Source organism: Dromiciops gliroides, chromosome 3 (genome assembly GCF_019393635.1).
Source record: "Dromiciops gliroides isolate mDroGli1 chromosome 3, mDroGli1.pri, whole genome shotgun sequence".
In the NCBI taxonomy this organism is placed as follows: domain Eukaryota; kingdom Metazoa; phylum Chordata; class Mammalia; order Microbiotheria; family Microbiotheriidae; genus Dromiciops; species Dromiciops gliroides.
The window spans coordinates 442622839-442650440 of NC_057863.1; the positions used below are offsets into that span (position 1 = coordinate 442622839).

The 27602-nt window shown below is 38.5% G+C and overlaps 1 protein-coding gene across 2 annotated transcripts in view; it reads left to right on the forward strand.

Annotated features, from left to right (window-relative positions):
* The window catches only part of SLC25A12 (solute carrier family 25 member 12), a 117435-nt gene that overhangs the window by 72131 nt on the left and 17702 nt on the right, over positions 1-27602 (forward strand). For both annotated transcript variants that reach the window (XM_043994392.1, XM_043994393.1), the window contains 4 exons: positions 12883-12964; positions 14323-14481; positions 19096-19148; positions 19435-19515. In XM_043994392.1, the coding sequence (XP_043850327.1) occupies positions 12883-12964; positions 14323-14481; positions 19096-19148; positions 19435-19515 (375 nt within the window). The remainder of the gene's footprint in view (positions 1-12882; positions 12965-14322; positions 14482-19095; positions 19149-19434; positions 19516-27602) is intronic.

Here is a 27602-nt window from a genome sequence, read left to right on the forward strand (position 1 = left end):
AAGCCTGAGTGAACATTGATAGGTAGATTTTTTTTTTGGTGGGGCAATGAGGGTTAAGTGACTTGCCCAGGGTCACTCAGCTAGTGAGTGTCAAGTATCTGAGGCTGGATTTGAACTCAGGTCCTCCTGAATCCAGGGCTGGTGCTTTATCCACTGTGCCACCTAGCTGCCCCGAGGTAGATTTTTTAAAATGCCTAAACATTTAGTTTGTTTGTGCATTCACATCTGGATTTTGGCTCTGCAAGGGAAACCTGTAAAATCTTGGATATGTATGCATGGATGCTGCCATCCCTTGGATGCCTCTGTGGTGTTAATTGCTTATGCTCACCCCATTCACAGAATGTTTTCCTAACTTACTGTGCTTTCTTTTCCTTGTGTGACATTTCAGTGTTGTTAGTACCCACAGCTAAGTATTATTAGTTGACTATGGTACTGGGACTTCAAATAACAAACTATCTAGATGTGATCCAAAACATTTCTAAATAAAGAGCTGATTTCTGAGAAACAGTAAAAGGGAATAATCAGAAAACAAAAAAAGTCATTAATTTGAAAAATGGCAAAGATGGAAACACAAGCCTCTCACATTTCTATCTCATACATACAGTCCATTTCTGGAATGGGGCATTGTATTGATAGAGGAATCTGACCAGCATATATAGCTATAGATAGAGAAATCTCTCTCTCGATTTATGTATGCATATACATATACACAAATATACATATTTATACATTAAAGACTATTAAAACCAGTCATGGATTTTAAAATCAGAAAACAATATTTGTTTTGAATGAGAACTAGGCTATTTTGAATAGATAAAATTCTATAAAATACAGCACAAGGATTTTTCTAGCAATGGTTGTCTATTGGTTCAATTACACTTGTAATTTCATCATACTTTCCCTTCCACCCACCCTGTACCCTATAGAGCTGTTAAGTCATTCAGTGCCACTCTCTCTTTCCCCCACTTCTCATCATGATCGCCACTTATATTATTTTCTAACATCAACTCCTACTTTTCATCTCATTCCTTTTCCTCAAACTCCTCATGAGCTGTTCTTTGATAGTGGATACCCCCTACTCAGGGTGGGCTATATTAAGTTAGGTATTTAAATCCAAAGCTTTTAAAACATGTATCTTTATGTGACTTGTATTCTCATTCTAATTCGAAAGGTATTTACTAAGTGTTATATCTCTGCAAGGTTACTGTATTAGTCCCTAGAGGAGATTAAAAAAAAAAAAAAAATATATATATATATATATATATAAATGATCTTTCCCCTAAATTGTAGTGGTAATTACACACATAGTTACTATACAAAATAACCCTCTGAGGAAAGTGCTGTTATTATCCCCATTTTATAGATAAGAAAATTGAGGTTGCCAGAGGTTAACTGACTTGCCCAGGATCACACAGCTAGTAAATATACGAGGCTAGATTTGCAGTGAGGTCTTTTGGTTCCAAGGTTGCCAGCATTCTAACCACTGGGCCACTTAGAAGAATAACACATTTTCAGAAGGCAGTTGGAAGTCTGGATTGGCTGGTACATAGAGTGTAAGTGTGAGATGAGGCTGGGAAAGTATGCCAGACTGGTGTATCTGATTCATAGCTACTATACTTCCTTCACTGTTGCTTTGTGGGTTCAGCTAATCTTAGGCTCTGCATTGCCTTTGTAAATACATCTTACTTTTGTGATTGCTGCAAAGGAAAAGATACATCTCAGGGACACCCATGGTTTTATTGCTTTCTTGACTGCCATAAAACAGTTTTATTTTTTTCCCAGTTCTTTTTTTAACAATATTTTATTTTTTCCAATTACATGTAAAGAAATTTTTCAACATTCATTTTTGTAAGATTTTGAGTTCCACATTTTTCTGCCTCCCTTCTTTCCCTCCTCCCTCCTGAAGCCAGCAAGTAATCTTATATAGGTTATACATTACAATCCATGTTAAACATGTTTTCACATTAGTCATATTATGAGAGAAGAATAAGGATAAAAGGAAAAAAAAAACACAAGAAAGAAGAAACAAAAAACCCCCCCAACAAACATGAAAATAGTATGCTTCAATCTGTGTTCAGATTCCATAGTTCTTTTTCTGGATGTGGAGAACATTTTCCATCAGGAGTCTTTTGGCATTGTCTTGGATCATTGTAATCCTGAGAAGAGATAAGTCTCACAGTTGATCATTACACAATGTTGTTGTTACTGGGTACAATGTTCTCTTGGTTCTGCTCATTTCAATCAATATCAGTTCATGTAAGTCTTTCCAGGTTTTTCTGAAATATGCCTGCCCATCACATAAAACAGTTTTAAAGGAGTTGGAATTCTGTCTCCTGTTTCAAATCTGCATGTCTGTAAGCACATGATGCTTTCGACTACCTTCTTTGGTGCAGATTTAGATGAATTTGGTAAAATCAGATCTTATCTATAGAAATCTTTTTTTTTTTTTGGTGGGGCAAAGGGGGTTAAGTGACTTTCCCAGGGTCACACAGCTAGTAAGTGTCAAGTGTCTGAGGCCAGATTTGAACTCAAGTACTCCTGAATCCAGGGCTGGTGCTTTATCTACTGCACCACCTAGCTGCCCCTATGGAAATCTTTTGATCAACTTGCCTTAGTATACCCAGAGCTCCACTTGCGCTCTATCTGACACAATCAAAAATCAAAAAAGTCTCTTAAAATAAAGAAATCCAGAAGTCTTTTTTTAGAGCCAGTCAAATTTCTTGTATACATAGAATGGTTTGATGAATAGAGTACTAAATGAGAAACCAAAATCCCTTTTTTTCAGATTATGTATTGATTGCTTCTTAATAGAGGAAGCTCACTATAATACTCACTGTAGTATAAGGACCTCATGTAAGGCGATGCAGTAGATAGAACACCACCTGGGTCTGGAGTCAGGAAGATCTGAGTTTAAATCTAGACTTGGCACATACTAGCTATATGACCCATACCAAGTCATTTAACCCCTATTTGCCTCAGTTTCCTTATTTGTAAAATGGGATAATAACAGAATCTACCTCCCATGGTAATTGTGAGGATCAAATGAGGTAATAATTTTAAAGTACTTAGCATAGTGCCTGGCATATATATAAATGTTTGGTTGTTGTTTAGTTGTTTTCAGTTGTGTCCAACTCTTCATGATCCCTTATGGTGTTTTCTTAGCAATGGTACTAGAGTAGTTTGCCATTTCCTTCTCCAGCTCATTTTACAGATGAAAGTGAGGAAAACAGGGTGAAGTAACTTGCCCAGGGTCACACAGCTAGTAAGTGTATGAGAACAGATTTGAACTCATGAAGATGAGTTGTCCTGACTCCAAACCTGACACTTTACTGCTCCACCTAGCTTCCATAGAGAGAATTCCTACCCAGGATTAAGTTGGACTAGATTTGAATTCAGGAAGATGAATGAGGCTTTCTGACTCCAGGCCAGGCACTAGGCTGTCGCTCTTCCCTCTCTCATAGCACGATTGCTCCACATCCTTTTCTGGTCTCTCTATTGATCTTCTCTATGATACTTCTCCAGTGCTGATAATATGCTGCAGTCTGGTGGTGCCCACCCTGCTCTGCTCCATTTTCCTCTAGGTAACCTGCAATTTTAATTCTTTGTTTTTTGGGGTTTTTTTGTTTTGGGGGTTTTTTTTATGGGGCAGTGGGGGTTAAGTGACTTGCCCAGGCTCACACAGCTAGTAAGTGTCAAATGTCTGAGGCCAGATTTGAACTCAGGTACTCCTGAATCCAGGGCTGGTGCTTTATCCACTGTGCCACCTAGCTGTCCCCTGCAATTTTAATTCTTATAAGACTTGTACAGTATCACTGTAAAAATATTAATGATAAAAAGATGAACCTTTGTTTTAGGGAGAAAGCAGATAAAATCTGTTCCCCAGACTATATTCAGAGCTTTTCCAGTATGACACAACCTACTAAAACATGTGCCCCACTGCTGTAGCCTTTGGTATGGTAGATATATATTATTTTATCTCAACTGGGATATATTTGAAGTTTTAATTTCTTATCTATTTTAATCATATATTTAAAATAAAAAGTGGTAATGACTCCTGACATTAGTTTTAATTGAGACTTTCATTTTTTTTGTAAAATCTCTATTTTTTAAAAAAATCATCATGAGCATCCTTTATTAGAGCTCATTGAATAATAAGACACATGATATGGAATTTATTTTAACTTAATTTTTTTTTATTTATAAAAATCAATCTACCTTCTCTCCCTCCTGTTCCTCCCCAACAGAAGAAAAAACAAAAAGAAAAAAAAACCCTCATAACAAATATGCATAGCCCTGCAAAACAAATGTTCATATTGTTCATATTCAGAAGAGTATCTGTCTTGATCTGCATCCTGAGTCCATCAGGAGGTGGTTAGCATGCTTCATTCTGAGTGTTCTGGGATTGTGATGGTTCTTTGCTTTGATAAGACTTCTTAAGTCTTTCAAAGTTGTTTGTCATTACTATTATTTATTGTATAATTTGTTCTCTTGGTTCTCACTTCTCTTTTTTTATCAGTTCATATAAGTCTTTCTGTGTTTATCTGACATGTTCCCCTTCATTGTTTCTTTTTTTTGTGGGGAGGGGGGCAATGGGGGTTAAGTGACTTGCCCAGGGTCACACAGCTAGTAAGTGTCAAGTGTCTGAGGCCAGATTTGAACTCAGGTCCTCCTGAATCCAGGGCTGGTGCTCTATCCATTGCGCTGCCTAGCTGCCCCACCTTCATTGTTTCTTACAGCACAATAGTATCCCATCACATTCTATTATATAGAATTTGATAACATCTTTGTATTGTATAATTTAAGATTCTAAATGTGGATTCTAATCTGTTCCTCTAGTTTTGGGGGAAACTGACTAAAACGAGTTTAGGTTTTTAAGGGTTTATTGAAAAATAGAAAGAGAAAGATTGAGAACAGAATTCTAACAGCCTGGCATTCCTATCTTTCCTCAAATTTCCTGTGAAGTTCTCTGCCGCCACCACCACCACCAAGTCAGGAACCCAAAAGTGAGAGAGCTCTCCACGCAGGCCCTCTTTCCTCCTTCCTGTCTCCTCCCAGAAAATAGGAGGCTCCTCAAGTTGATTGGCTGGTAGCTTTGATAGACAGCACCCATGAGCAAATGTCACTTCCTGATGCCAAGGAAAAGCCACATGGCCTTGCCCTCTGAGGCATTTTCCTCGTGGTGGAGCTTTCCCATAGTAAGTCTCCAGTAGGTGGCATCATTCCAATCATTACAGTATATAGCTACAATAAGATAAACCACACACAATCATTGTATGAGTTGTGGCCAAAAGCATCCATAAAGGCCCAAGTTTACTAGATCTGGAGGCTAAAATTCCTTCTTTAGTTAATGTTTTTCCTGTTGGTTTATTTGTGTATGTTTGTGGTCTTTGACTTTCTTCTACCTGAGATCTTTAGATTTTCATTCCCCCCCCCCATGCTCCCTTTTTAACTCCCCTCCCTCTGATTGTAGTTTCCTTGGGGGCTGGATCCTAAAGCATTTCAGCCTTTTCTTATACTGGATAATTCATAGTTTACCAGCCTAGGTTTTTGCCCCATGTGCCTTTTGGAGGGACAGAACTGGCCCTAGTTGGACACTGAGCCCTTTTTCTCAGGCTTAACAGAGACCACACAGCCCCCCAATACATACATACATGCATACACACAATGACCTCACACAACCCTTTCCCCACCCACCACAGTGACCTATTCCAGGGTTCTGCCACTCTACCTCTGTTCCTCAGTTCTTTACTCCTTCACTGGCTGTTCAGAGTGTTGCAGCACTGGTACTATGGGGTTTATTTCTGTCGTTTGGGTGTCCAGAGCCATAGGAAGAGGTGGAGAGTGTTGTGTGGTGTTGAGGTAAGTTTTGAGCTCAGATATGTGTCCTTCCCCTTTGCCTCTGTTCCTCTGCCCTTTTGTAGAGATCTTTGAAAGCACAGAACACTTCCTGCTATGGTGCTGACTACTGTCCATTGTAGTTCTGTGTGGTACCAGCAAGCTTCTGCCCCTAGATGACCAACACAGATCTGTGTCTGTCTGCAGCCTGGAGCTGGGATCTTCAGTGCATTGGAAAGAGAAAGTAGGGACTGGGATGCAGGGTTTGGTTTTATTGAAAGCTCTGTTGTCAGGTCCTTGGGTCAGTTAGTGCAGCCTTGTTGTTGATAGTGTAGGAGGTAAGAGAGTGAAGCCAATGAGTCCAGGGTTGGTATCATTTCATGGTTGTTTTGTTTTTAATCTTTTGGATTCCAAGAATCTTAGATCTCAGAGACAGCTAAAGTTGCTTTATCTTTGGCACTTAATTACTGTTTTGGAGAAGTTTGAGAGGTCATGGGGATCAGAGAAGATGTCAAGTTCTCCATCTTGCTCTCTTCTCTCTGAGTATTCCCAGGTTTATTGCATAAATAAACCCCTTGGGGCAGCTAGGTGATACAGTGGATAAAGCACTGGCTCTGGATTCAGGAGTACCTGAGTTCAAATCCGGCCTCAGACACTTGACACTTACTAGCTGTGTGACCCTGGGCAAGTCACTTAACCCACATAGCCCCGCAAATAAATAAATAAATAAATAAATAAATAAATAAATAAATAAATAAATAAATAAATAAATAAACTCCTCTTTCATGCATGTTTCTGACCAAATCACCTTCTTGCTGCAGCCTGTCTATGACATCCCATTTCTGTGTCTTTGTTTAGGCTTTTCCAGGAACTTCTGCCTTGCCTTTGCCTTCCATAATACTTAAAGGGCTTCCTACAAGGTTCAACTTAAGCACCTCCTCTTTTGAAAGATTTTTCTGATCCTTTCAGTTGCTAGTACTCCCTCTCACTAAAATTTCTTTGTACTTTGAGGGTTGAGAGTTGTTCTTAGAAAGATCTGAGTTCAAGTTTTGTCTCTGATCTATGCTGGTTGTGGGACCCTGGATTCAGAACCTCTCAATGTGTCACAGTGGGCAGAGTACTGGATTTGGAGTCTTCCTGAGTTCAAATCTGGCTTCAGACATGTGACTACCCTGGGTCAAGTCACTTAAACCTGTTTGCATCAGTTTCCTCATTCTACAAAATGAACTGGAGAAGGAAATAGCAAACCACTCCAGTATCTTTGCCATGAAAACCCCAAGTGGGGACACAGAGAGTTGGACACAACTGAAAAATGACTGACTGAAGCTTCCAGGCAATTCTCTAAGATTAGTTGTTGATCTACATTGGTAGAAAGCAGTTTCTTACCTGTTTCCTCCAGGGATGGGAAGGCAAAGAAAATAAGCATTTATAAAGCACCTACTATGTACCTGGCACTGTGCTAAGCATTTTACAAATATTATCTTCTTTCATCCTCACAACAACCCTGTGAGGTAGGGGCTCTTAACTATATTTTACATTTGAGGAAACTGAATCATACAGAAGTTAAGTGATTTGCCCAGCATCACACAATTGGGGAGTGACTAAGGGCAGATTTGAATTCATCTTCCTGACTCCAGACCTAGCACTCTACCCACTGTACCACTTAGCTGACTGCTCCAATTGAATCATAGATTTAAACAGCAATTTAAAAAAACACACCACACATATGCTCAGCTCAGTGCCTGGCACATAGTAGGCACTTAAAAATCACTTGAATAAATATTGAATGAATTAATGAAAAGGGATTTGAGTAGTACTTGAATGGAAAAATCAAGATAATTAAATTTCAGATGATATTGACAAACATCAAAACGGGTTGCTATTGGCACCTACTGTTGGGGGGAAAATCCATAAAATAAAAAGACCCTCAGGAGCACTGGTGATCTCATTCAAATTGCTTATTTAAAAAAAAAAAGCAAATGACTGGATTTTTGAACTTGTCAAGTTGGCTAGTGCAGATCTGGAGATACTGTGACAAAACAACAGTATCCAACTAGACCCTTAATCCCTAGGTCTCTTATCTTCCTGCCACTTACTTTTTTGTTTTTGAATTTGGAGTATGTTTTTCCTCTTTCATGTAGATGACTTGTGATAAATATAAAATTTCATAAGCAATTTTTTTGAGGATCATTAGAAATTTATAGTTCTATGAAGGGCACCAACCTCTTCTTAAGCACTCAGGTTTATAAATTTAGGATTAGGGGCAGCTAGGTGGCACAGTGGATAGAGAACTGGCCCTGGGTTCAGGAGGACCTGAGTTCAAATCTGGCCTCAGACCCTTGACACTTATTAGCTGTGTGACCCTGGGTAAGTCACTTAAACCCAATTGCCTCACCAAAAATTAAAAAAAATAAACTTAGGATCATTCTAAACTCATCCCTCTTCCTTATTCCTCATGTGACTAAGTTTCTGTCTCCTCTTCACTCATATGACCAACATTCTGGTGAAGTAGCTACTAATTGATCTCTTTGCCTTTAATCTCTTCCCTCTCAAATCATTTTTCTGCATAGTAGGCAATATAATCATCCTAAAAGAGCAGGTCTGACTATGTCAGTCCCCTGTTTAAAAAAAAATCTTCAGTAGCATTCCATTGCCTCTAGGCTGAAATACTCCTAAGCCTTACATTTGAGATCCTCTGCAATCTGGTTCCAACCTACCTTTCAAGATATACAGCTATATCACTTACTTCACATTACTCACCTTCAAACACAGTGTTCCAGCCAAACCGGAATGAATACTGGCTGTTTCCTGATTACCAGCATTCCACCACTTGCCTCTGTGTTCTTTGCCCAGGCTGACCTAGATAGAATACATTCCCTCTTCGATTCCATCTCTTACAATCCTTTTCTTCCTTCAAGGCTCAATTCAGATGTCGGCCTCTGGGAGGTCTTCTCTGATCTCACCACTTATTGGCACTTTATCCCTCTCTGTGTTACTTTGTATCCCCCAAGAGTTCTGGTGGGGAGGGACTATTTTATTTTATTTTTGTAACTACAATACTTAAATGCTTAGCACAGAGTCTTGCAGAAAGTGGGTACTTAGTAAATATTTTTTGAATTCAATTTCTATTTTTGATAGCTTCCTTTAAGATATGGCAGATCTTGGGGCAGCTACGTGGAGCAGTAGATAAAGCACCGGCACTGGATTCAGGAGGACCTGAGTTCAAATACAGACTCAGACACTTGACACTTACTAGCTGTGTGACTCTGGGCAAGTCACTTAACCCTCATTGCCCCACAAACAAACCAAAAAAAAGAAAAAAAAATTCAAGATATGGCAGATCTTGCCTTGCTATGCCTGAAACATGTTATCATAATTTGGTGGAAATCTTTTTAGGATTTCATTATTAGTAATAGATGTAATGACTTGAATTTTTATAGCATTTTAAGGATTTTATAAAGCATTTTTACTGTATATAATTATACTTTGAAAAGTAGTATCCATAGAGAGTTGGAAAGACCCGGGTTCAAGTCCAGCCTTTACCACATACTGGCTCTGTGACCTTGGACAAGTCACTTAAAATTCTTAGGGCCCCAGGCAGTTCTTTCAAGCTATAAGTTGTCATGAAGGTAATTATTTGCATTTTAGACATAATTTCTTGTTGATAAGTTTCCTATACCAATGAAATCACAAGTCTGGTTTTTTTTTTGTTTTTAAATGTGCTTTGAGCACCAGGTGACAATAACATTTACTAATCTTTTTTTTTTTTAAGTGAGGCCATTGGGGTTAAGTGACTTGCCCAGGGTCACACAGCTAGTAAGTGTTAAGTGTCTGAGGCTAGATTTGAATTCAGGTACTCCTGTCTCCAGGGCCTGTGCTCTACCCACTGCACCACCTACCTGCCCCAACAATAACATTTAAAAACTGATTCCAGGGGCAGCTAGGTGGGTGCAATGAATGGAGTACTGGCCCTAGAATGAGAAGAACCTGAGTTCAAATCTGACTTCAGACAGTTACTAGCTGTGTGACACTGGGCAAGTCACAACTCCAATTGTTTCGAAAAAAACCCCAAAAAACTGCTTCCATCATATATGTCTCTAAACTACGAATGTGACCTGTACCCTGTTACACTAACACTTCACTTATCCAGAAATCACATTCCTGGTAGCCTTAAGCATTTCAGAGGAAATCAGAAAATAAGAAAGGTCTTCAAACTCTGGAAATAGATGTCATGAAGTACATTTTACTCCATGGGGAGACTCTTTAACCCACTCACTGTTTATTGATTCTTCATGTACACATGTGTCTGATTTCTTAAATCCCAGATAACTTGAAACAGAAAATAATACTAGTAAAGTAATAATGATGATAATGGTAATGATGCTAATAATAATGATTGATATCTGTCTGGTGCTTTAAAGATTGCAAAGCTCTTTTCATACATTACCTCATAGCAGTTGGGTGAAATAGATTCTATCGGTATTAGTACCATTTTCCAAATGAGAAGACCGAGAGTCAGAGTTTAAGTGATAACCACTTGGCTATATAACTAGTATGCATCAAAGGCAAGATTTGATTCCGAATCTTCTTGACTTTATCCACTATGTTGTGCTGCAAAGGCAGCTAGGTGGCGCCATAGTGCACAGAACTCTGGGCCAGGAGTTAGGGATGATCTAAATTCAAATCTAGCCTCAGAGATTTCCTAGCTGTGTTACCCTGAGTAAGTCACTTAACCCCTGCCTGCCTCAGTTTCCTCAACTGTAATATGGATATAACAATAGCATTTACCTCTCAAGGTTGTTGTGAGGATCAAGTGACATAATATTTGTAAAATGCTTAGCACAATGCTTGGCACATAGTAAGTGCTTAAATAGATGCTGTGTCGTTGTCATCATCATCATCAACCTCATTATTGCAAATCAATGAAGACAGAAACCATAGCATGGAAGAAAGTATTTGCATCAGATATCACCAGTTTTGTCTCATATCCCAAATATGTACGAAATTGACCATTTGTAATACCAAGTAGCAGTCCCCTATAGATAACAAGTTGGTCAAAGGATATCAATAAACAATTTTCAGGAACACTGTAAACTATAAATAAAAGCATGGTCCAAATCACTAATACTAACGAAAATGTCCATTTGAACAACTCTGAGGTTTCCCCTCACACCATGCAAATTGGCAAAGATGAAAAAAGATGGGAAGAGTCCATGTTGGAGTACTGTGGGAAGGTGGGCATGCTGATGCACTGTTGGTGTGGCTCTTAAGTGATTCAGCTACTGTGTATGTCTGGTTGGAATTATGAAAGAAAATAGCTAAATTGTCCACATTCTCACTTCTGGGCATGCATCTTAAGATAGTTGACTGAAATGAAGGACTAATATATATCAAAATATTCATAGCAACATTCATTGTCAAAACTGAAAACAAAATGGGTTTCCATTGATTGAAGAGTGACCAAACAAAACCAAAAAGCCTTAAACCTGATGTTTAAATGTGATAGAATAGAATTGTGTAGTAAGATAGGCTGACTTTGTGGAAAGGTAGTAATAACTGAAGTTTCATGAAGTAAGCAGGGCCCAGAGAGCAGAACACATACATAGTGATGATGAAAATGAGATGAATGATTATTAAAAGGAAGTTTAATAATGAGTAATGGAAAAACCAGGAATGCTTCTGGAGTTCTCATGAAACGTATCTCCTGCTTCATGGAAGGAGGTTGGAGGGGAACTTCTAATATAGCATATTGATTATAGTGTCAGATGTTGTATTAGATGGTTTTCTTAATTGGTGTTTGTCACAAGGATAGTGTCCATCTGGAGGGGCATCAATGAAGCTCATTTAAAATATAAAGATATGGCTTTCTTTTCCAAATTCCAGAATGCCAAATTAGGGGTCAGGAAATTTTGCTTCATATGAGGGATCATACACTTACAAAACTTGTTAGTTCAATAGGTGTCACAAGCTAAAAATGTAAATTAGGTTCAAGAAGAGTTTTCATGAATTAATGATTTAAAAGTATATAATGGGTATTTTCTTTGAAATTTTTATTTTATCGCTATTTTAAAATTGTATAAGTATTTATGACAATAGAGGAAAAAAGGAAAAAACCAAAATTCTTGTAACAAGTATTCATAGTCAAGCCAAGTAAGTTCCTACACTGGCTCTGTCTTAAAATAATTCACAGTAGGTAATTAAGGGAATTTGCAGATTTTGGAAAACCTTTTAAGGATCCCAGAAAATGTCCCTTGGGGCCCTAAGTCATGTGCCACATTATAGTGCTTAGCAGTGTATAAGATACCCTGTTGACCATTTTCTTATATTTTATACTTTTTTTAAAAAAAACCTTTTTATTTCTATTATCTTACAGAACATGTGGCTGATCTGGCATGACATTTCTTATATTCTGATGCTTACTTAAATTGGGCTTCCAAGAGATGTGCAAATAAGGCACTAAATACAGAACCTAGCCAGTTATATACTATAATGCCAACACAGTATAGTCACTAGTCAAAATGATGCCCAATGTATTTTTTTTTGTAATTTGTTTAAGAAATGGGGAAAGGAGGAGCCTTTTTTTGAAAAAGAAAGTTTTCTATTTCAAATTGCCAGAAATATTTTTAAACATTTTATTCCTAAAATATTGTTCCAGTTATTGGGAAACATCATTTATATAGATTTTTTTTTCTTCTATAAGATTAGGATAAATGAAGCATTACTCTTCTTAAAATAATGAAAATCTGAGAAGTTAGAAATTAAGTTAAAAAATACCAAAATTACTTGGTTTTCAACACAAGGAAACTGATATATTACAAAAGAACCTGAAAGATAAACATTTAAAATGTACAAGCGTTATATCAAACATGAAAAAATGGGGGGTGGGGGATGGTATTTGTCTCAGAAGTGAAGGGATAAGCCCTATCAAATGCCTTGTTCACATGCCTTTTTTTTCTAATTTTATAAAAGCTGGCTCATAGCTGCTTTTATTTCCCACATACTTTTCTAAATTTTTTACATTTTTTTTTGTCCCCCTTTTCCCAACAGCAATCTCCTGGGTTAGGCAGGTCTGTCTGGCTCCAGATCGCTGAGTCTGCTTACAGATTCACTTTGGGCTCAATTGCTGGAGGTGAGTGACATGTCTATGTGCTGTTTCAAGCCTGGGTTAATGTAACATTATCTCCTCAGAGCAGGGCAGATCACCAAAGGTGCAGTTCATTGTTGTGGCGGGCAAGGCGGAAGGCTCTCTGAAATGCCCTTTATTTTTCCCGATGATCAGAGGAATTGACCTAGCGCTACTCTGGCATTTCTGGCTCCACAAAGTCTTCAGGCCAAAACCTTGGTGATGACCTGGAGCTCTGAGATACAGTGCCCTGTTCACATGAATGATACAAGGTGGGGCCCCGTACCAAGAACAAGAGTTTAGAACTGAGAGAAATTACAAAGAATCAAAGACATGGCCTAGAAGCTGCAGGAAATACAACCCTCACCTTCTGAAACAGTTTTCCCCATTTCTCTACCTTGGTTTGGACTGTGGTTTATTTAATAAAATAAAAGAACACCTCTGCTGATATCTGAGTTAATATTTTTTAATGAAATATTTATCACATAGAAGGTTAAATAATCTGAGAAAGCTTGGTTAAAAGGAGCCAGCAAGAGTAATTTAAATATTTGTGAATGTGTATATTTTTCCCCCCTCAAAACATGCCTGTAATAATGACTGATTTTCCTGTCCCTGCTTTCAAAGAGATGATTCTGAATATGGTGCTCCCCCTACCCCCCAATAATCTAAAATATATTACTGTAAGTTAAAGTAAGAAATGTATGATGGTCATTAGGAGTTACCTTTAATTTCTCAACATTGGATGAATTGTTTTGACTCAGATATGCTCTTGTTCTCATACAAGGCTGTTGCATATGCAGAGAAAAAGGTTTCAACCTTTCTTTTCTCCTTTTTCTTTGATGTTCTTTTCTTGATATGGAATTCCTCTTGCTAGCATTTCTTCCTGTGACTGCAACTAAATGTAGTCTGTGCTGAAATGCTTCAGTAGGCTAAATTTAAAGAATTATATAGATATATGTGTAATAATTTTTAAAAGGCAAAATCAATATGGTGTTTAAGTGCCTTACAGAGAATGAAGGAAAAAGTGAAATGTTATAAATAGCAGTCTTATTGTTACAGGAAACTTAGTGTTGATTATCTGATGCTGATTGATAATCTGTTCCTTAAATTAAATGCCTAAAATATCAAAGAGCATTCTTGGCAATTATCCCCTGAAGCAGCTTGTATAGCGCTTGCGTTTATGGATCCCAAAGGTAGCTTGTCATCTTTCGGCTGTGTCTAGGAGGAGGAAAGTAACATGTGTTCTCTGCAAGAACAAATACTGCCGAGACTTTTCTGGTCCTTTTGCGATTGGATTTATTTTCATCTTATTCTCTTCATTTAGTTGTACTGTTCCTTAAGTCTAAAAATTGTTCTATTTGTAGCTGTGGGAGCCACTGCAGTATATCCCATAGACCTGGTAAAGACACGTATGCAAAATCAGCGTGGCACCGGCTCTGTCGTAGGGGAGCTGATGTATAAAAACAGCTTTGACTGTTTCAAGAAAGTCTTACGTTATGAAGGCTTCTTTGGACTCTATAGAGGTAAGTAAATGAATTTGAGCTGCTCAAGTCAAATGATTGTAAAATCCCCAGCAGCAGTGTTTCACATCCTAGAAATCAATGAATGCCTACTTCAACCTAAGCAGACTATTCCTGTCTTTTTTTTCCCCTAATCTCTTTCTGTGTATGTGTCTTAGTAGCTAAAAAGAATAATAATAGCTAACGTTCATATAACACCTACTATGTGCCAGGCACCGTGCTAAGTACTTTTACATTTGATCCTCACAACAACCATAGGAGATAGGTGCTGTCATTATCCTCATTTTGCAGTTGCTTTTTTCTTCTTGTTCTCCTCATTCTTTCTTCCCAGAGGCTAGTAACATTAACCAGGGAATGAAAGCTTCATTTTTTTTCTTCATGCTATTTATTTCTCTTGAACTTCTAATTACCCATTTGTAATAACATAGGTCTGGGAGATACCACAAATCTTAAAAAGACCCATGTCCACAGGTGGGAGACAAAGATAAGCATCTTTTTTTTTTAAAGGTATCTTCTTTAAGAATTAGAGAAAGGAAAAAAAAAAAAGAAAAAAAAGAATTAGAGAAAGGAAAAATACACTGCATTTTTGCATCATGGAAGCTAAATTCCTTGAAATGACGTTCATCCTTTGGCACTTGTTCCCATCCACCATTTGTGTGTGTGTGTGTGTGTGTGTGTGTGTGTGTGTGTGTGTTTGGAAAGATATTTTTCCTCCTCTATCCTGAGGGAGACATTTATATATTCTATTCAGTCTGTCATCTGAGGTTTAAACAACCCCTTTGGCTCCAAGTGTCATGTCCTCTTTTTTTCCCCTCCTGGGACTTCATTTTGATTTGATTTGATTTTCTGTTGCTTTCTGAGATTGGGAAAGTTGGAGCACGAGATCCTGTCAGTGGGGAGGCATCAGAGCAAACCACAGGCAAACGGAACCAAAGCTAGAAGATTTTATTTTTCAAGGGAAACTTTCCCTCAGGTCCAGACTATAGTCCTGACTGAGTTCAGCACTCTCAGCATCAGAAGCAGCAGTCCAGCTTGCACTCATTTTTCTTGGCTCTGCAGGAACTTGTTTCTCTTTTGGAGTGAGAATGACTTTCATGTAAATGTTTTCACATTAGAATTTTGTGTTTCCTTCTGGAGGGAGATTAATTTTATAATCCCCTTGGGCGCCACTTGGGATTCTTTGAAAACATTCTCTGCCTGCTCAGGTCCTGGGTATTTAGATGGTTTACAGTACTTGTTTGTTTGCAGAAACATTCTACTCAATCCCTAACTCATTATTTGAGTGCCCTGTTGAACTGTTTCCCTTCAAACCTTCTCATAGAAAAGATGCTCTGGGTCTTATTTGTGGTTTATGCTTAAACGTGTGAAGAAAAAAATGCTCTTGTTGAAATTCGGCATGGTGAAAAGAGCCTTGGATTTTGGAGTCCAAAGACTTGAGGCCTACATAAAAGATGTAGGTCTAACAGATTTGGACTGGAAGGAGAGAATGGTCATTGTTAGCTATGATTACAAGTTAAGAGAAAAGCATATTTTTCTGAAATAGAATATATCTTGTCTTCCTAATTCTGAAGAGTCAAGCTGATTCCTCTTCCTATAAGGTCCAGAACCCTAGACTTTTAAAATATTTACCTTTATAGACAGGGAGTTCTCAATATTTAGCCATCAAGAAAATGGTGGCAGTATGTTACAGGGCTCTGGGTTGGGGAGGGGGGGAGAGACAGACTTCCCTTAGGTCTTTTCTTAATAATAACTTGTCTTCTTTCCTTTCCCACTACCCTTTTTACCCTTTTTGTATTTAATATCTGCCTTCCTCTGCCACGATAAACTTTTAAATTGCAGATAAGAATAAGAGACTATGCTGAAGTCTGTTAAAGGTATTTATCTCTCTCTATATATAGCCCTGATCTGGATTTTAGCCCCATAGCACCAACTCCTTCATTGAAATAGCCTTTTGGATGTCCCATAAGTATCTTGAACTCAATATGTCCAATTTAAAATCCATTCTCTTTCCCCATAAATTTGCACTTCCTACAAACTTCCCTTTTCCTATTGAGGTCACCACTATTCTTATAGTCATCCAGGGCAGCAACTTTACAATCCTCCTTAACTCTTTCTTCTTCCACACCTTCCATAGCCAATCAATTTTCAAATCTCAGTTGATCTACCTCCCCAGCATCTCTTGAATCTCTCTCTTTCCACTTGCATGGCTACCACCCTCTAGTGTAGGCTCTTATCACTTTTCACCAGGACTATTCAGTAACCTCCTATCTGGTCACTGTTATTCAAGTATCTTGCTCATCTAGTCCATTATCCATAACTGCCAAAATAATCTTTTCACATTATATTCCCTTGCATACTCTTTTTTTGTTTTTTTGTTTTGGTGAGGCAATTGGGGTTAAGTGACTTTCCCAGGGTCACACAGCTAGTAAGTGTCAAGTGTCTGAGGCTGGATTTGAACTCAGGTCCTCCTGAATTGAGGGCCAGTGTTCTATCCACTGCGCCACCTAGTTGCCCCTCTCTCATACTCTTTTGTTCCACCTAGACTGGTCTGTTTGTCATTTTCTCAAGTTAGCCTTCCATCTTCTACTTCCATGCCTTTATATAGGCTGGCTCCAATATTTAGAATACATCTAACTTCAAACTCCTAGAATCTTTAGCTTCTTTTAAGGTTCAGTTCAGATGCCACCTCTGAGATCTGAACATTTGAATCCAGGTCTTTCTGATTCCAAGATCTACATTCTGCTCATTACACCATACTTGCCTCTTTGCCTTTCCACATACCTAATAGACACTTAATAATTGTGGAATTGAACCAAAGAAACCTAGGTACCAAATACATTAATCACTTTTCTAGTGGGGAATATTTACTGGTGGCTACTTTGGGGGAAGATGTCAAGGTCACAAAAATGGTCTTGGTCTCAGAAGGGGGTGATCTCTGGTCTTATGTAGGATGTGAGCTTGATAAAATCAGCTCTTTTAGATGAGAGACTGCAGTATTAGGAAAAAGACAGTGTAAACTGTGTACACATATACACTGTGATTGTTGAGATTGTCATATATTACATAGAACTGGCCCATTATTCTGTCAGATAATTGACAAAATTGTTGACAGATTAGCCCAAGATTCTTTATAAGCAACAATGAGATAAGAGAATGACACAAATCAGTACTTTATTAAAATTCTATGAGCCTTTATTTAGGCAAGTTGGACAACAAATGCACATGCTGACATGGCTGTAAGGGAGAGTTAGATTAAAAGTAATAGGTGCTGATAATCATGAATGTTAGGAAGTTAAGACTGCCATCTACTGATTTAGTCTTTTAAATCAGTCTGCTCCATTAAAGGTATGTGAAGATTATGCATTTGTCATTGATAATTCAGTTTGACTGACAGTAGCCTATGTGCATGATTACTTGCTGGTTCCCAGCTCATGGAAAATCACTCAGCAGTGTCTTCAAAGTAGGCTTAAAATCTGTGGTGAGTGTGCAAATACACATGGTTCTCCTGTTCTTCCCTCCCTCACCCCCACAGTGATTTAAAGGGGAGAGAGAGCAGTGATTGGGAGCATCTTTAAAAATCCATGCCAACAATTTGGATAAGTCACAGTTTTTAGAAAGCTGAGTTCTTTGAATATCTGCAGATGTTAAATTGTGAATTTTCCTATTCCAGTCTGTTACTAGCACATGAAAATTCAACCTCTCAAGAATATAGCATTCCTTGTTGTTTTATTAAAGGCTTAATTCTGACATAAATCAGTGAGTAAGTATATTTATACATTTAGGAGATTCAAGGAATGTTATATTTTCTTCTTGTGATGCTTAGCTCCCTTTTTAATGATTTTTAAATTTTATACCATTTATTGTTTATTTATTATTATGAAAGGAGAACTGTGTGAGTTAGTTTTATAACCATCCCCTTCTACCCTACTAAATGGGGAATTCCAATAGCAGTAAAAGTCTACTTAACAATAAAATTTCAGCTGTTTTTCAAAATCTGTGACTTTAGACTAAAAAAGAGCCTTTCTTGATTTGTTTAGGTATGTAGTTAATATGATTTAATTTTTTATTGATGCTGACTGTGTCTTAGGTATGGGAGGGTCCATATTTTTCATTCATTCTTTATGTATTTTTGGAGAGGTGTTGAATGAGTAGACTCAGTATGTGTAGAAAACCAATTGATAGGCTCATGAAAATAAAAAATTTATTTTTGACATAAGCAGTCACTAATTTTATTATTAGTTTTAAGGAAACTCCTAAAGAATTTGCTGGATAAATGATTATAATAATGATAATGATAATAGAATTTACATAGCATTAAAGGTTCTATGGTGCTTTTACATATGTTATCTCATTTGATCCTCACAACAGTTCTTTGGAGTAGGTACTATTATTATATCCATTTTACATAAGAGGAAACTGAGGATGTGAGGTGACTTGCCCAGAGTCTCATAGCTAATTAAGCATCCAAGGCAAGATTTATACTCTGGTTTTCCTCACTGCGATTACAACAATCTAGTCTCTCTGCCACCTAACTGCCTTCCTCTTCTGAAAAACTGATTCTTATTGGATTAATCTGCACAAGTCTATTAGTCCTGATGATCATCTTTGTTTACCTAGGTCTGGTGCCACAACTTATAGGGGTTGCTCCGGAAAAAGCCATTAAACTGACTGTAAGTAATGCTCTTTCTTTTAAATTTGGAGTAATTCACTTTACTCTTCATCATTTGTTCAAATTTTATTAAGAAAAAAAGTGGAATTTGGGTTATTGAGACCAGCAGAGTCTTCAAAGGCAGCTTTGAAAGATGTAAATTTATAAATAGCCACGTACTGGTTTTGAATCATGACATACAATGCGCCCTTGATTAGAGAAGGAAAACAGTTATGTGTCTGTAGAAGGAAAAGGGTATGGGAGCTGTTGGGAAGAATTTTTCTTACTGCTCTTATCTTTTTAATCAGGTTAATGACTTTGTTCGAGACAAATTCACCCAAAGAGATGGCTCCATTCCGATATTTGCAGAAATCCTTGCTGGAGGTTGTGTAAGTGTTAATCATGGGCTATTTATTCATTTGAAAAGAAACTAACTTCCTAGTCGTAGTCTTTCTTGGCAAGAGAAAAATGTTCAGTTGCTATTTTATCTGATCCCAGGTGAGTCCAAGCAGTTTCTTCTTATCCTGGGCTGTCCTCCCGTGAAATGGCCATTGGATGTTTTGAGCAGCCCGGTTGACTTTGAGCGGAGAAAAATGGCAATGGGAAATTGTTATCGGCTCTTTCTTTTAGAATCTGCTGACAGGGAAAAAAAAAAGAATCTGCTGACAGAGCCTCACAGGGCTGTTCCCCCTTACCCCCTTCTTCTAAAGTTCCTATTCTGGATTCCCATTAATATTGCAGAACGGAGAGAAGAGAAACTTAGTTGGCCTGCGGTGGTATATTTACACTGACTACAACTTAAAATCAATGCGAGGTGACTGATTAATTGGGCTATTAGTAACTTTCAGGTAATGGGGCTGAGAAACACATTGTGGTGTAATTTTCATTCCTTTTAGGGCAATAAATTCCTTTTTGGTTTTAGCTGCACTGAGACTATTGACACCAATCTCAAAACCAATGATACAGTTTGGACATTTACTTAAATTGGAGAGAGCAGGGCAGGGACCAGAATCTCTGTCCTCGTCATTTTTTTGTGAGTATGCTCTGGGGTTTAGACATAATCACAAAGGTAGATTTTCAGCTCAGCTAATTTTGCTTGTGGGATTGGCCCCACATTTGGTAACATTATGGTGTATTTAAGGCTAGTTTAGCCCATTTTGTCCCTGAGAACTCTAATAACTTCCAGTTGAGTTGGCTGACAGGCCAGAATAAACCCTCCTCAGCTGGTTGTGGAACCTGAGGTGACGAGGTTGATGACCTCTGCAGTTTTTAATTCAGGGGAGATGCCCTGGAGGGCTAGAGAGAGAGGCTGCTTCTGGTTCTCCCTGATTAGATTTGGCAGCATGGCACATACCTGAGGCCTCACCTGTCAGCAGTAGATGTTCTTATGGAAAAAGCAGCTGTGTGTGTGTTGTGAGAAAGGAAAACCACCTTCACTGCCAAAAGCAGCTTCTTTTTCTGGAAGATAAGTGCTATGCACAGAATGCACCATGTGCCCAACTAGTCCATAATTCTCTTAGGTCCTCCACCCTACCCACATTCGATACTCTTAGGGTTTTTTGGCAGCATTTTCCACTATTCACCACTCCTCTCTCCATATTCTTTCTCTCTTTCATGATACCTCACCTTCCCATCTAGCCGCTCCATAATTCTCTTTGTTGGAGTCATTAATGTGCTGCAATGGATGAAAGTTGGAGTAGCAAGATCTAGGTTTCAAATTCACCAGAAAAACCTAATCCATGTGTAAGCCTGGGAAAGTCACAAGCTCTGATGCCTTTTTCCTCATCTTCAAAATGAGAGTGACTGGACTCAATGTCTTTTCCAGTCCCATTCAGCTCTAAATCTCCGATCCTTTGTTCATTATTTCCTGTCCATCCCATTAACGTGGGGGTCCTCTTAGGCTCTGCCCTGAACCTTCTCTTTCTATACTCAGAATCATAGGTTTTCAGAGCTGGAAGGAATCATAGAGCCCACTGAACCTCTCTGGACAGTTGCCCTCCCAAATCTATATATTCAGCCCTCATAGCTCTCCTAAGCTCCAGGCCCATATTAATGACTGTCCTGGGGGTATTTCCTAGATGTTCCAACAAAATCTCAAATTCAACTTATGTAAAATGGAAATCATTACCTTTCTCTCTAGACCAGAGGTTGTTTACCTTTTTTGTGTGTGTGTCATGGACTCACTCCTATTTACCTTCCCTTTTTTTGGGGGGGGAGCAGGACAATGAGAGTTAAGTGACTTGTCCAGTGTCACACAGCTAGTAAGCATCAAGTGTCTGAGGCCAGATTTGAACTCAGGTCCTCCTGAATCCAGGGCTGGTGCTTTATATACTGCACCACCTAGCTGCCTCCTCTTACTTGCCTTCCTAACCTTATTTCATATTGTTCTTTTTGAAGAACTCTACATTCCAGAGAAACTGGAGTAGTAGCTGTCTCCCACATTTGACACACCATCTCAACTGCCTTTTTGCATCCATACAAGATATCCCCATTGCCTGAAATGTGCTTCCTTCTCTCTCAGCCTTGAAGAATCTTGGGTCTTGGTGGGAAAGCTCAATTCATATTCATTCATCTCTGTAAAGCCTTCCCAGAATCTCTCCCAGCTGTTAGTGATATAACCTTCCTCAACTTGTTTTTTTTTTTCTTTTCGTTTTTTTTTTTTTCCAGGGCAATGAGGGTTAAGTGACTTGCCCAGGGTCACGCAGCTAATAAGTGTCAAGTGTTTGAACTCAGGTCCTCCTGAATCCAGGGCTGGTGCTTTATCCACTGTGCCACCTAACTGCCCTTCCTCAACTTGTAACAGTTCTTTATGTCCTTGTAATTCTCCCCAGCAGAATGGAAACTTGCTGAGGTCAGGGGCAGAATGCTTTTTTCTTGGTTATCTTCAGAACCTTGCATGTCTCTTGTCAAACATGTCATGATTATGTTGTCAAATTTATGAGAGAACATTTTCATAACTTTAGAATACTGGTTTTGTTTTTGCTTTGCAAGTTTTCTCTTGCTAGTTCAATATTAAATAACTGTAGAGTTAGATGGGTAATGTATTGGGTTTGTCTATCAGCCTGTTTGTGACTGATGGGACAGATGATGACTTGGGCCCAGAACTGAACAGGAGGAGGAAAAGGAGCTGCATTGCCTTTAGGAAAATTACAAAGCTCCTTTAATGATCCTCCTACACTTGTCAGAAACAAATACCCTTTTTAAAAAATGTCAGTCATGGGGCGGCTAGGTGGCGCAGTGGATAAAGCACCGGCCCTGGATTCAGGAGTACCTGAGTTCAAATCTGGCCTCAGACACTTGACACTTACTAGCTGTGTGACCCTGGGCAAGTCACTTAACCCCCATTGCCCCTCAAAAAAAAAAATGTCAGTCATGGTATGGTTAGCTGTGGGTCATGGCATAGTCCACTGCCATCTCTGGAGAACTAAAAATGGGTGTCACATGGAGAGCAATGGAGAGACAATCTAGGGTGTGGGCAGGTAGCATCATATAACAAATAAGGAACTTCAAAGAAGAGGTGGAGTAAAGGATGTCATCAGGACCATGAATAAGTGAAAAAGAAGATAGATTGGTCATGTGGCTAGACGGAGGGATAACAGGGAGATAACCCTAATTCTCCACTGGGAGATTCTCAATGGCAGAAGAACAATGAAAACCTACAGCACTTTGGGTGGCCCCTTGTGGCAAATTTTGGGATGACATGGACAAAACTAGCACAGGATGGGCAGGCTTGGACAGGTTAAGAACACAGCCACATTTGAGTTTAAGTATTTGGGGAAAAAAAAGTGTGAGAAATATTTGGATTTGGCAGTGTTATTGCTTCTATTGCTGCCATTTTGGTTTTCCTTTCATTAGAAAGCTCACTTGCCCATTTCACAAAAAACAGGATTTTCCCTAAGAAAGAGAAACAGAGAGAGAGAGAGAGAGAGAGAGAGAGAGAGAGAGAGAGAGAGAACAAGAAAAAGAAAAAAGGAAGGAAAGAATGATTTCGCCCCCCCCCCACTTTGTGTTGCTAATTACTGTTCTGTTTACATTTGTGGAATTTCTAAAAGTTCTAGTCCTGGTGACTAAGCCATTCAGGTGAGATGAGAAACTGAGCCACAGGAATGAGGTGGTTAAAACCTAGCCCGCTTATTTTCTCATTAGTTGCTTTGTTCTTTGTAGGATGTATCTTTTCTTTAGGGAGCTTATTTAGAGATTGGGGCTTTGGCTAGGCTGGGCTGATAATCCCCTATGAAGCTTGGAGAGTGTTGAGGGTTATTTTGATGCTTTAAATCTGTTCTTTATCTATGATTCATTTCTGGAAGACCTACTGTCCTTAGTAGTCTTGTACTGACTGACTCAGAAATTGATAGCTCAAGGAGTACAGTCAGGGTGAACCTCAGATAACTATAAAATTAGGTGCAATTGGTCTTCCTGCTCTTCCTACTTTCTGACCCTTTCTCTTTTCACCCTCCTGTCTCCTCCCCCTCCTCAGACGCCCATTTTCCTCATGCATGCTCTACCCTTACTGCTTCTTCCCAAACCAAACTCACTGAGAACCAAGTTATAAAAAAGATGGACAGGGCTTAATATGTTACCTTTCACAGGGGATTCGTATTTTAACTTGGAATAAAACTATTTGCCAGAGGAATGCACTTCCAATTTTCAGCCATGATTTGGATGGTGGGGAAAGTATTCTTTTTGTGAAGAGGTTTTTTTCTCCCCCTGAAATCATCCCCCTGAGAATTCTTAGTCTTGGGATTTAGTTGGTAAAGGTGTAGTTTTAAAAGTCCCTGGAGCTGTAGGGCTGGATGTTGTTGGCATAGTCAGCACCCTGCTTCGAAGGATCAAGGGCACAGCATCTTCACAGTCAGAGAAAAATGCTGCCATTCTTCCCCAAATAACCTAATTACAGTTTTTAAAATCTAGCTAATGCAAGATAATCAGGAAGAGACGACCTAAGCTTTGGCATAGTGGAGACTGGCTCCTTGGGGGGAGTTGGTCTTTTGCAGCAAGACACTCTTCCTAGAGCTGGGACTTACAGGTTTTGTGTGTGGGAGAGAAAAGCCAGGGCCCCAACTCTGATCTCAGGGGAGGTAACTTTTTTTATAATCATGTCTGTAAAAGTTGGGATAAGACTTTCCTCTCTTAGTGACTTTCAGTGGCTGGTTGTCAGGATTGTTCGAGTTTAAGCTTTGCTCAGCTCTAATCTCAGCTAATAATAATGAACATTTTAGAAATCATTCTCTTTATATACTTAAAAAATGAAATAAGAAGAAACACGTAACAAAGTTGGGCACAAGTAATTTCAAATACTCATGATTTCATGGATGTGGTTCTTCTTCCCACCACTGAAGTTTGTAAGCCCTCCTCACCTTAGTCTTTTTTTTTGGGGGGGGGGGGGGTTAAGTGTCTGAGATCAGATTTGAACTCAGGTCCTCCTGAATCCAGGGCTGGTGCTTTATCCACTGCGCCACCTAGCTGCCCTCCCCTTACCTTAGTCTTAATGTGTTTCTGGGACCCCAAGATTCATCCTCTGGTGGACAACCCTTTCTGAACTAAATTAAGCTGGTTTTAGGAAGGACAGGTGCACAAATCCAGGCCTGTTTTCTAAGCTTTTGTAGCTTGGTAAAACCTCTAGAGCTTTAAGGAACTCATTCTCCTACACATCATGATGAGTGGTTTAAGTCGTCAGTCAACAAGCATTTAAGTACTGTGTGTGTGCATGGGTCTGCTTGCGTGCGCGCGCACACACACGCCCCAGGAATTTTGTTAAGCACTGGGGAAAAAAAGAAAGTAAAAAACACAGTCCCTGTCCTTAAGGAGTTTATATTCTAATGCGGGAAACAACATGTAAATAACTATAAATAGAAGATATATGTAGTATAGGATTTTAGTGGTGGACACAGTTAATCATAAAACTAGAACTGTAATTAATCAGTCCCTGCCACAACTCTGTGAACACAAAAGGTGTCTAATAATAATAAATGCCAAGTGTATTAATGGTTTGTTCCATTGGAATCAGACATCTGGCTCATTTTTGCATTCATTTTGTATCTTGTCTCTGATATAGACAGGCCCAGAGCTTATAGCTAAAGTCAGTTGTGCAGGGGTGAGATTAGAATGGCTTGACCTTCTTGACCTCCTTTTCCCCAGTGGAGGGTCTTTGTTCCATGAGTCATGTCAAAAGCTGGGAAAATAGAGGGAAGGTCCTCTTTATATAGAGAACCGGGAGTGATGATGATAGTGGATCTCAGCCCTGGAATATCATGCATCTGCTTAAAAAGAAAGTCTCTCGCTGTAGCTTTCACTTATTTCATTATGAGGATTTGAAGCAAGGTTCCTTTAATGCAGTTTTATTCATTTTGCCACATTGCCAGAGAGAGAGAAAGGAGAGATGTATGCTCATGTGTGGGCTTCACATGCATGCATGCACTCACCCATACATGCCAACATAAATGTTTGCTTTTGGATAGGCTCCTATTCTCAAGGCTTATTGTTTACTTTATTATAGCCTTTTTGTAGTCAAAGGTATTTCCATACAACAATATATGATGAACCCCAGTTTCCTGGTGTGAAATATGAATCACTTTGAAAGTGCCAATAAGCAAGGCATGTTTGTGTTTTGTTTTTTAAAGAAAATTAACTTTTGAAATAGAATATAAACAGAATTGAATATAATAATGGAATGTGATGGAATAATGGAATAGACTATAAACAAAACCATATTTTTTGAAACTTTCAGATTATTAATCTAATTTGTAAACATTAGCTAGCAGTCTTTAGCCATTGACATATATAGTATTTAGAGTAAAACCTTATGATTTGGAACTTCGAAAATTTAGAATTTAAAACAATTCAGGTTTGTCCAAAATGTAACTTCATACTGCTCACAAACTGAACTAGTTCTTTCTTTCTTTCTTTCCCTCCCTCCTTCCCTCTCTTTCTTTCTTTCTTTCTTTCTTTCTTTCTTTCTTTCTTTCTTTCTTTCTTTCTTTCTTTCTTTCTTTCTTTCTTTCCAGGGCAATGACGGTTAAGTGACCTGTCCAGGGTCACACAGCTAGTAAGTGTCAAGTGTTTGAGGTCAAATTTGAACTCAGTTCCTCCTGAATCCAAGGCCGGTGCTTTAGCCATGAATTAGTTTTCTCTTACTGTCAATTTTAGAAAGTATAATTATGGTATGTAGATGTAAATATAGTAATATGCAGGTGTCCCAGTGGATAGAGTGCTAGACCTGGAGTCAGGAAGAACTGAGCACAAATCAAGCCTCAGATATTTGCTAGCTGTGTGATCTGGGCAAGTCATTGAACTTCTCTCTGCCTCAATTTCCTCCTCTGTAAAATGGGACATGTACCTACCAGGTTGTTGGGAGGGTAAAAAAAAATAAGAGAGAATATTTATAAGGAGCAATTTGCTAACCTTGAAATACTACATAAATTCTACTTTTTATTATTATATGACATTTGCCTACAACAGATATATAATAGTAATGCTAGTGGCAATGACAGCTAACAGTTATATAACACTTATTATGTGCCAGAGATTGTGCTATTCACTTTACGGTTATTATCTCACTTCATCCTCACAACAACCTTAGGAGGTGGGTGTTATTATTATCCCATTTTACAGATTATCCACTACACTACCTCGTTGACCTTTTAAGCATTTATAAAGTACCTATTATGTGTCAGCCACTATGTTAAGCACTTTATAAACATTATCTTATTTGATCCTTACAATAACCCTGTGAGGTAGTTATTATTATTTATCCCCATTTTACAGATAAGGAAACTGAGGCAAAAGTAAGTTAATTGGCATATGAAGGGTTACACAGCTTAAAGGGTCTGATTTGTATTCAGGTCTTCCAGACTCCAGGTTTGGTTCTATCCACTAGCTGCAGTAGATATTATTATAAAAAAGTTCTGGATGAATCAGAAACTAGGACATTTTTAGCTACACCAAATCCAAATCTAAATGTGTTTTCTCATTTTAGAAAACTTGTGGAAAAACAAGTGAAAGCAAATTATGTAGATTTTCCTGGGAAAATTCAGGCATCTTAGCAGGAACTAGTTTATTTAACTGTTTTGTTTGTTTGTTTGTTTTTTGCAGGGCAATGAGGGTTAAGTGACTTGCCCAGAGTCACACAGCTAGTGTCAAGTGTCTGAGGCCAAATTTGAACTCAGGTCCTCCTGAATCCATGACTGGTGCTTTATCCATTGTGCCACCTAGCTGCCCCTCTTTTAACTGTTTTTTGTTGGGTTTTTTTTGGGGGGGGGCACTTTTGAAGTCCTCAAAGCAAAGTTCTGAGAAGCTCAGGCAATTATTTTTTTAACCTATTACTTGACCTTTGTTACAGGCAAATTGATACCTTTTGTCTGCAAGTCCTCCTTTGAAATGTGTCTACATTTAATTTCTTTTTGAAAAATTCTCAGGACAGGCTTTCGTCGATTTATTGTGCTTTGCTTTTTTGCACTTTGCAGATAGTGTGTTTTTT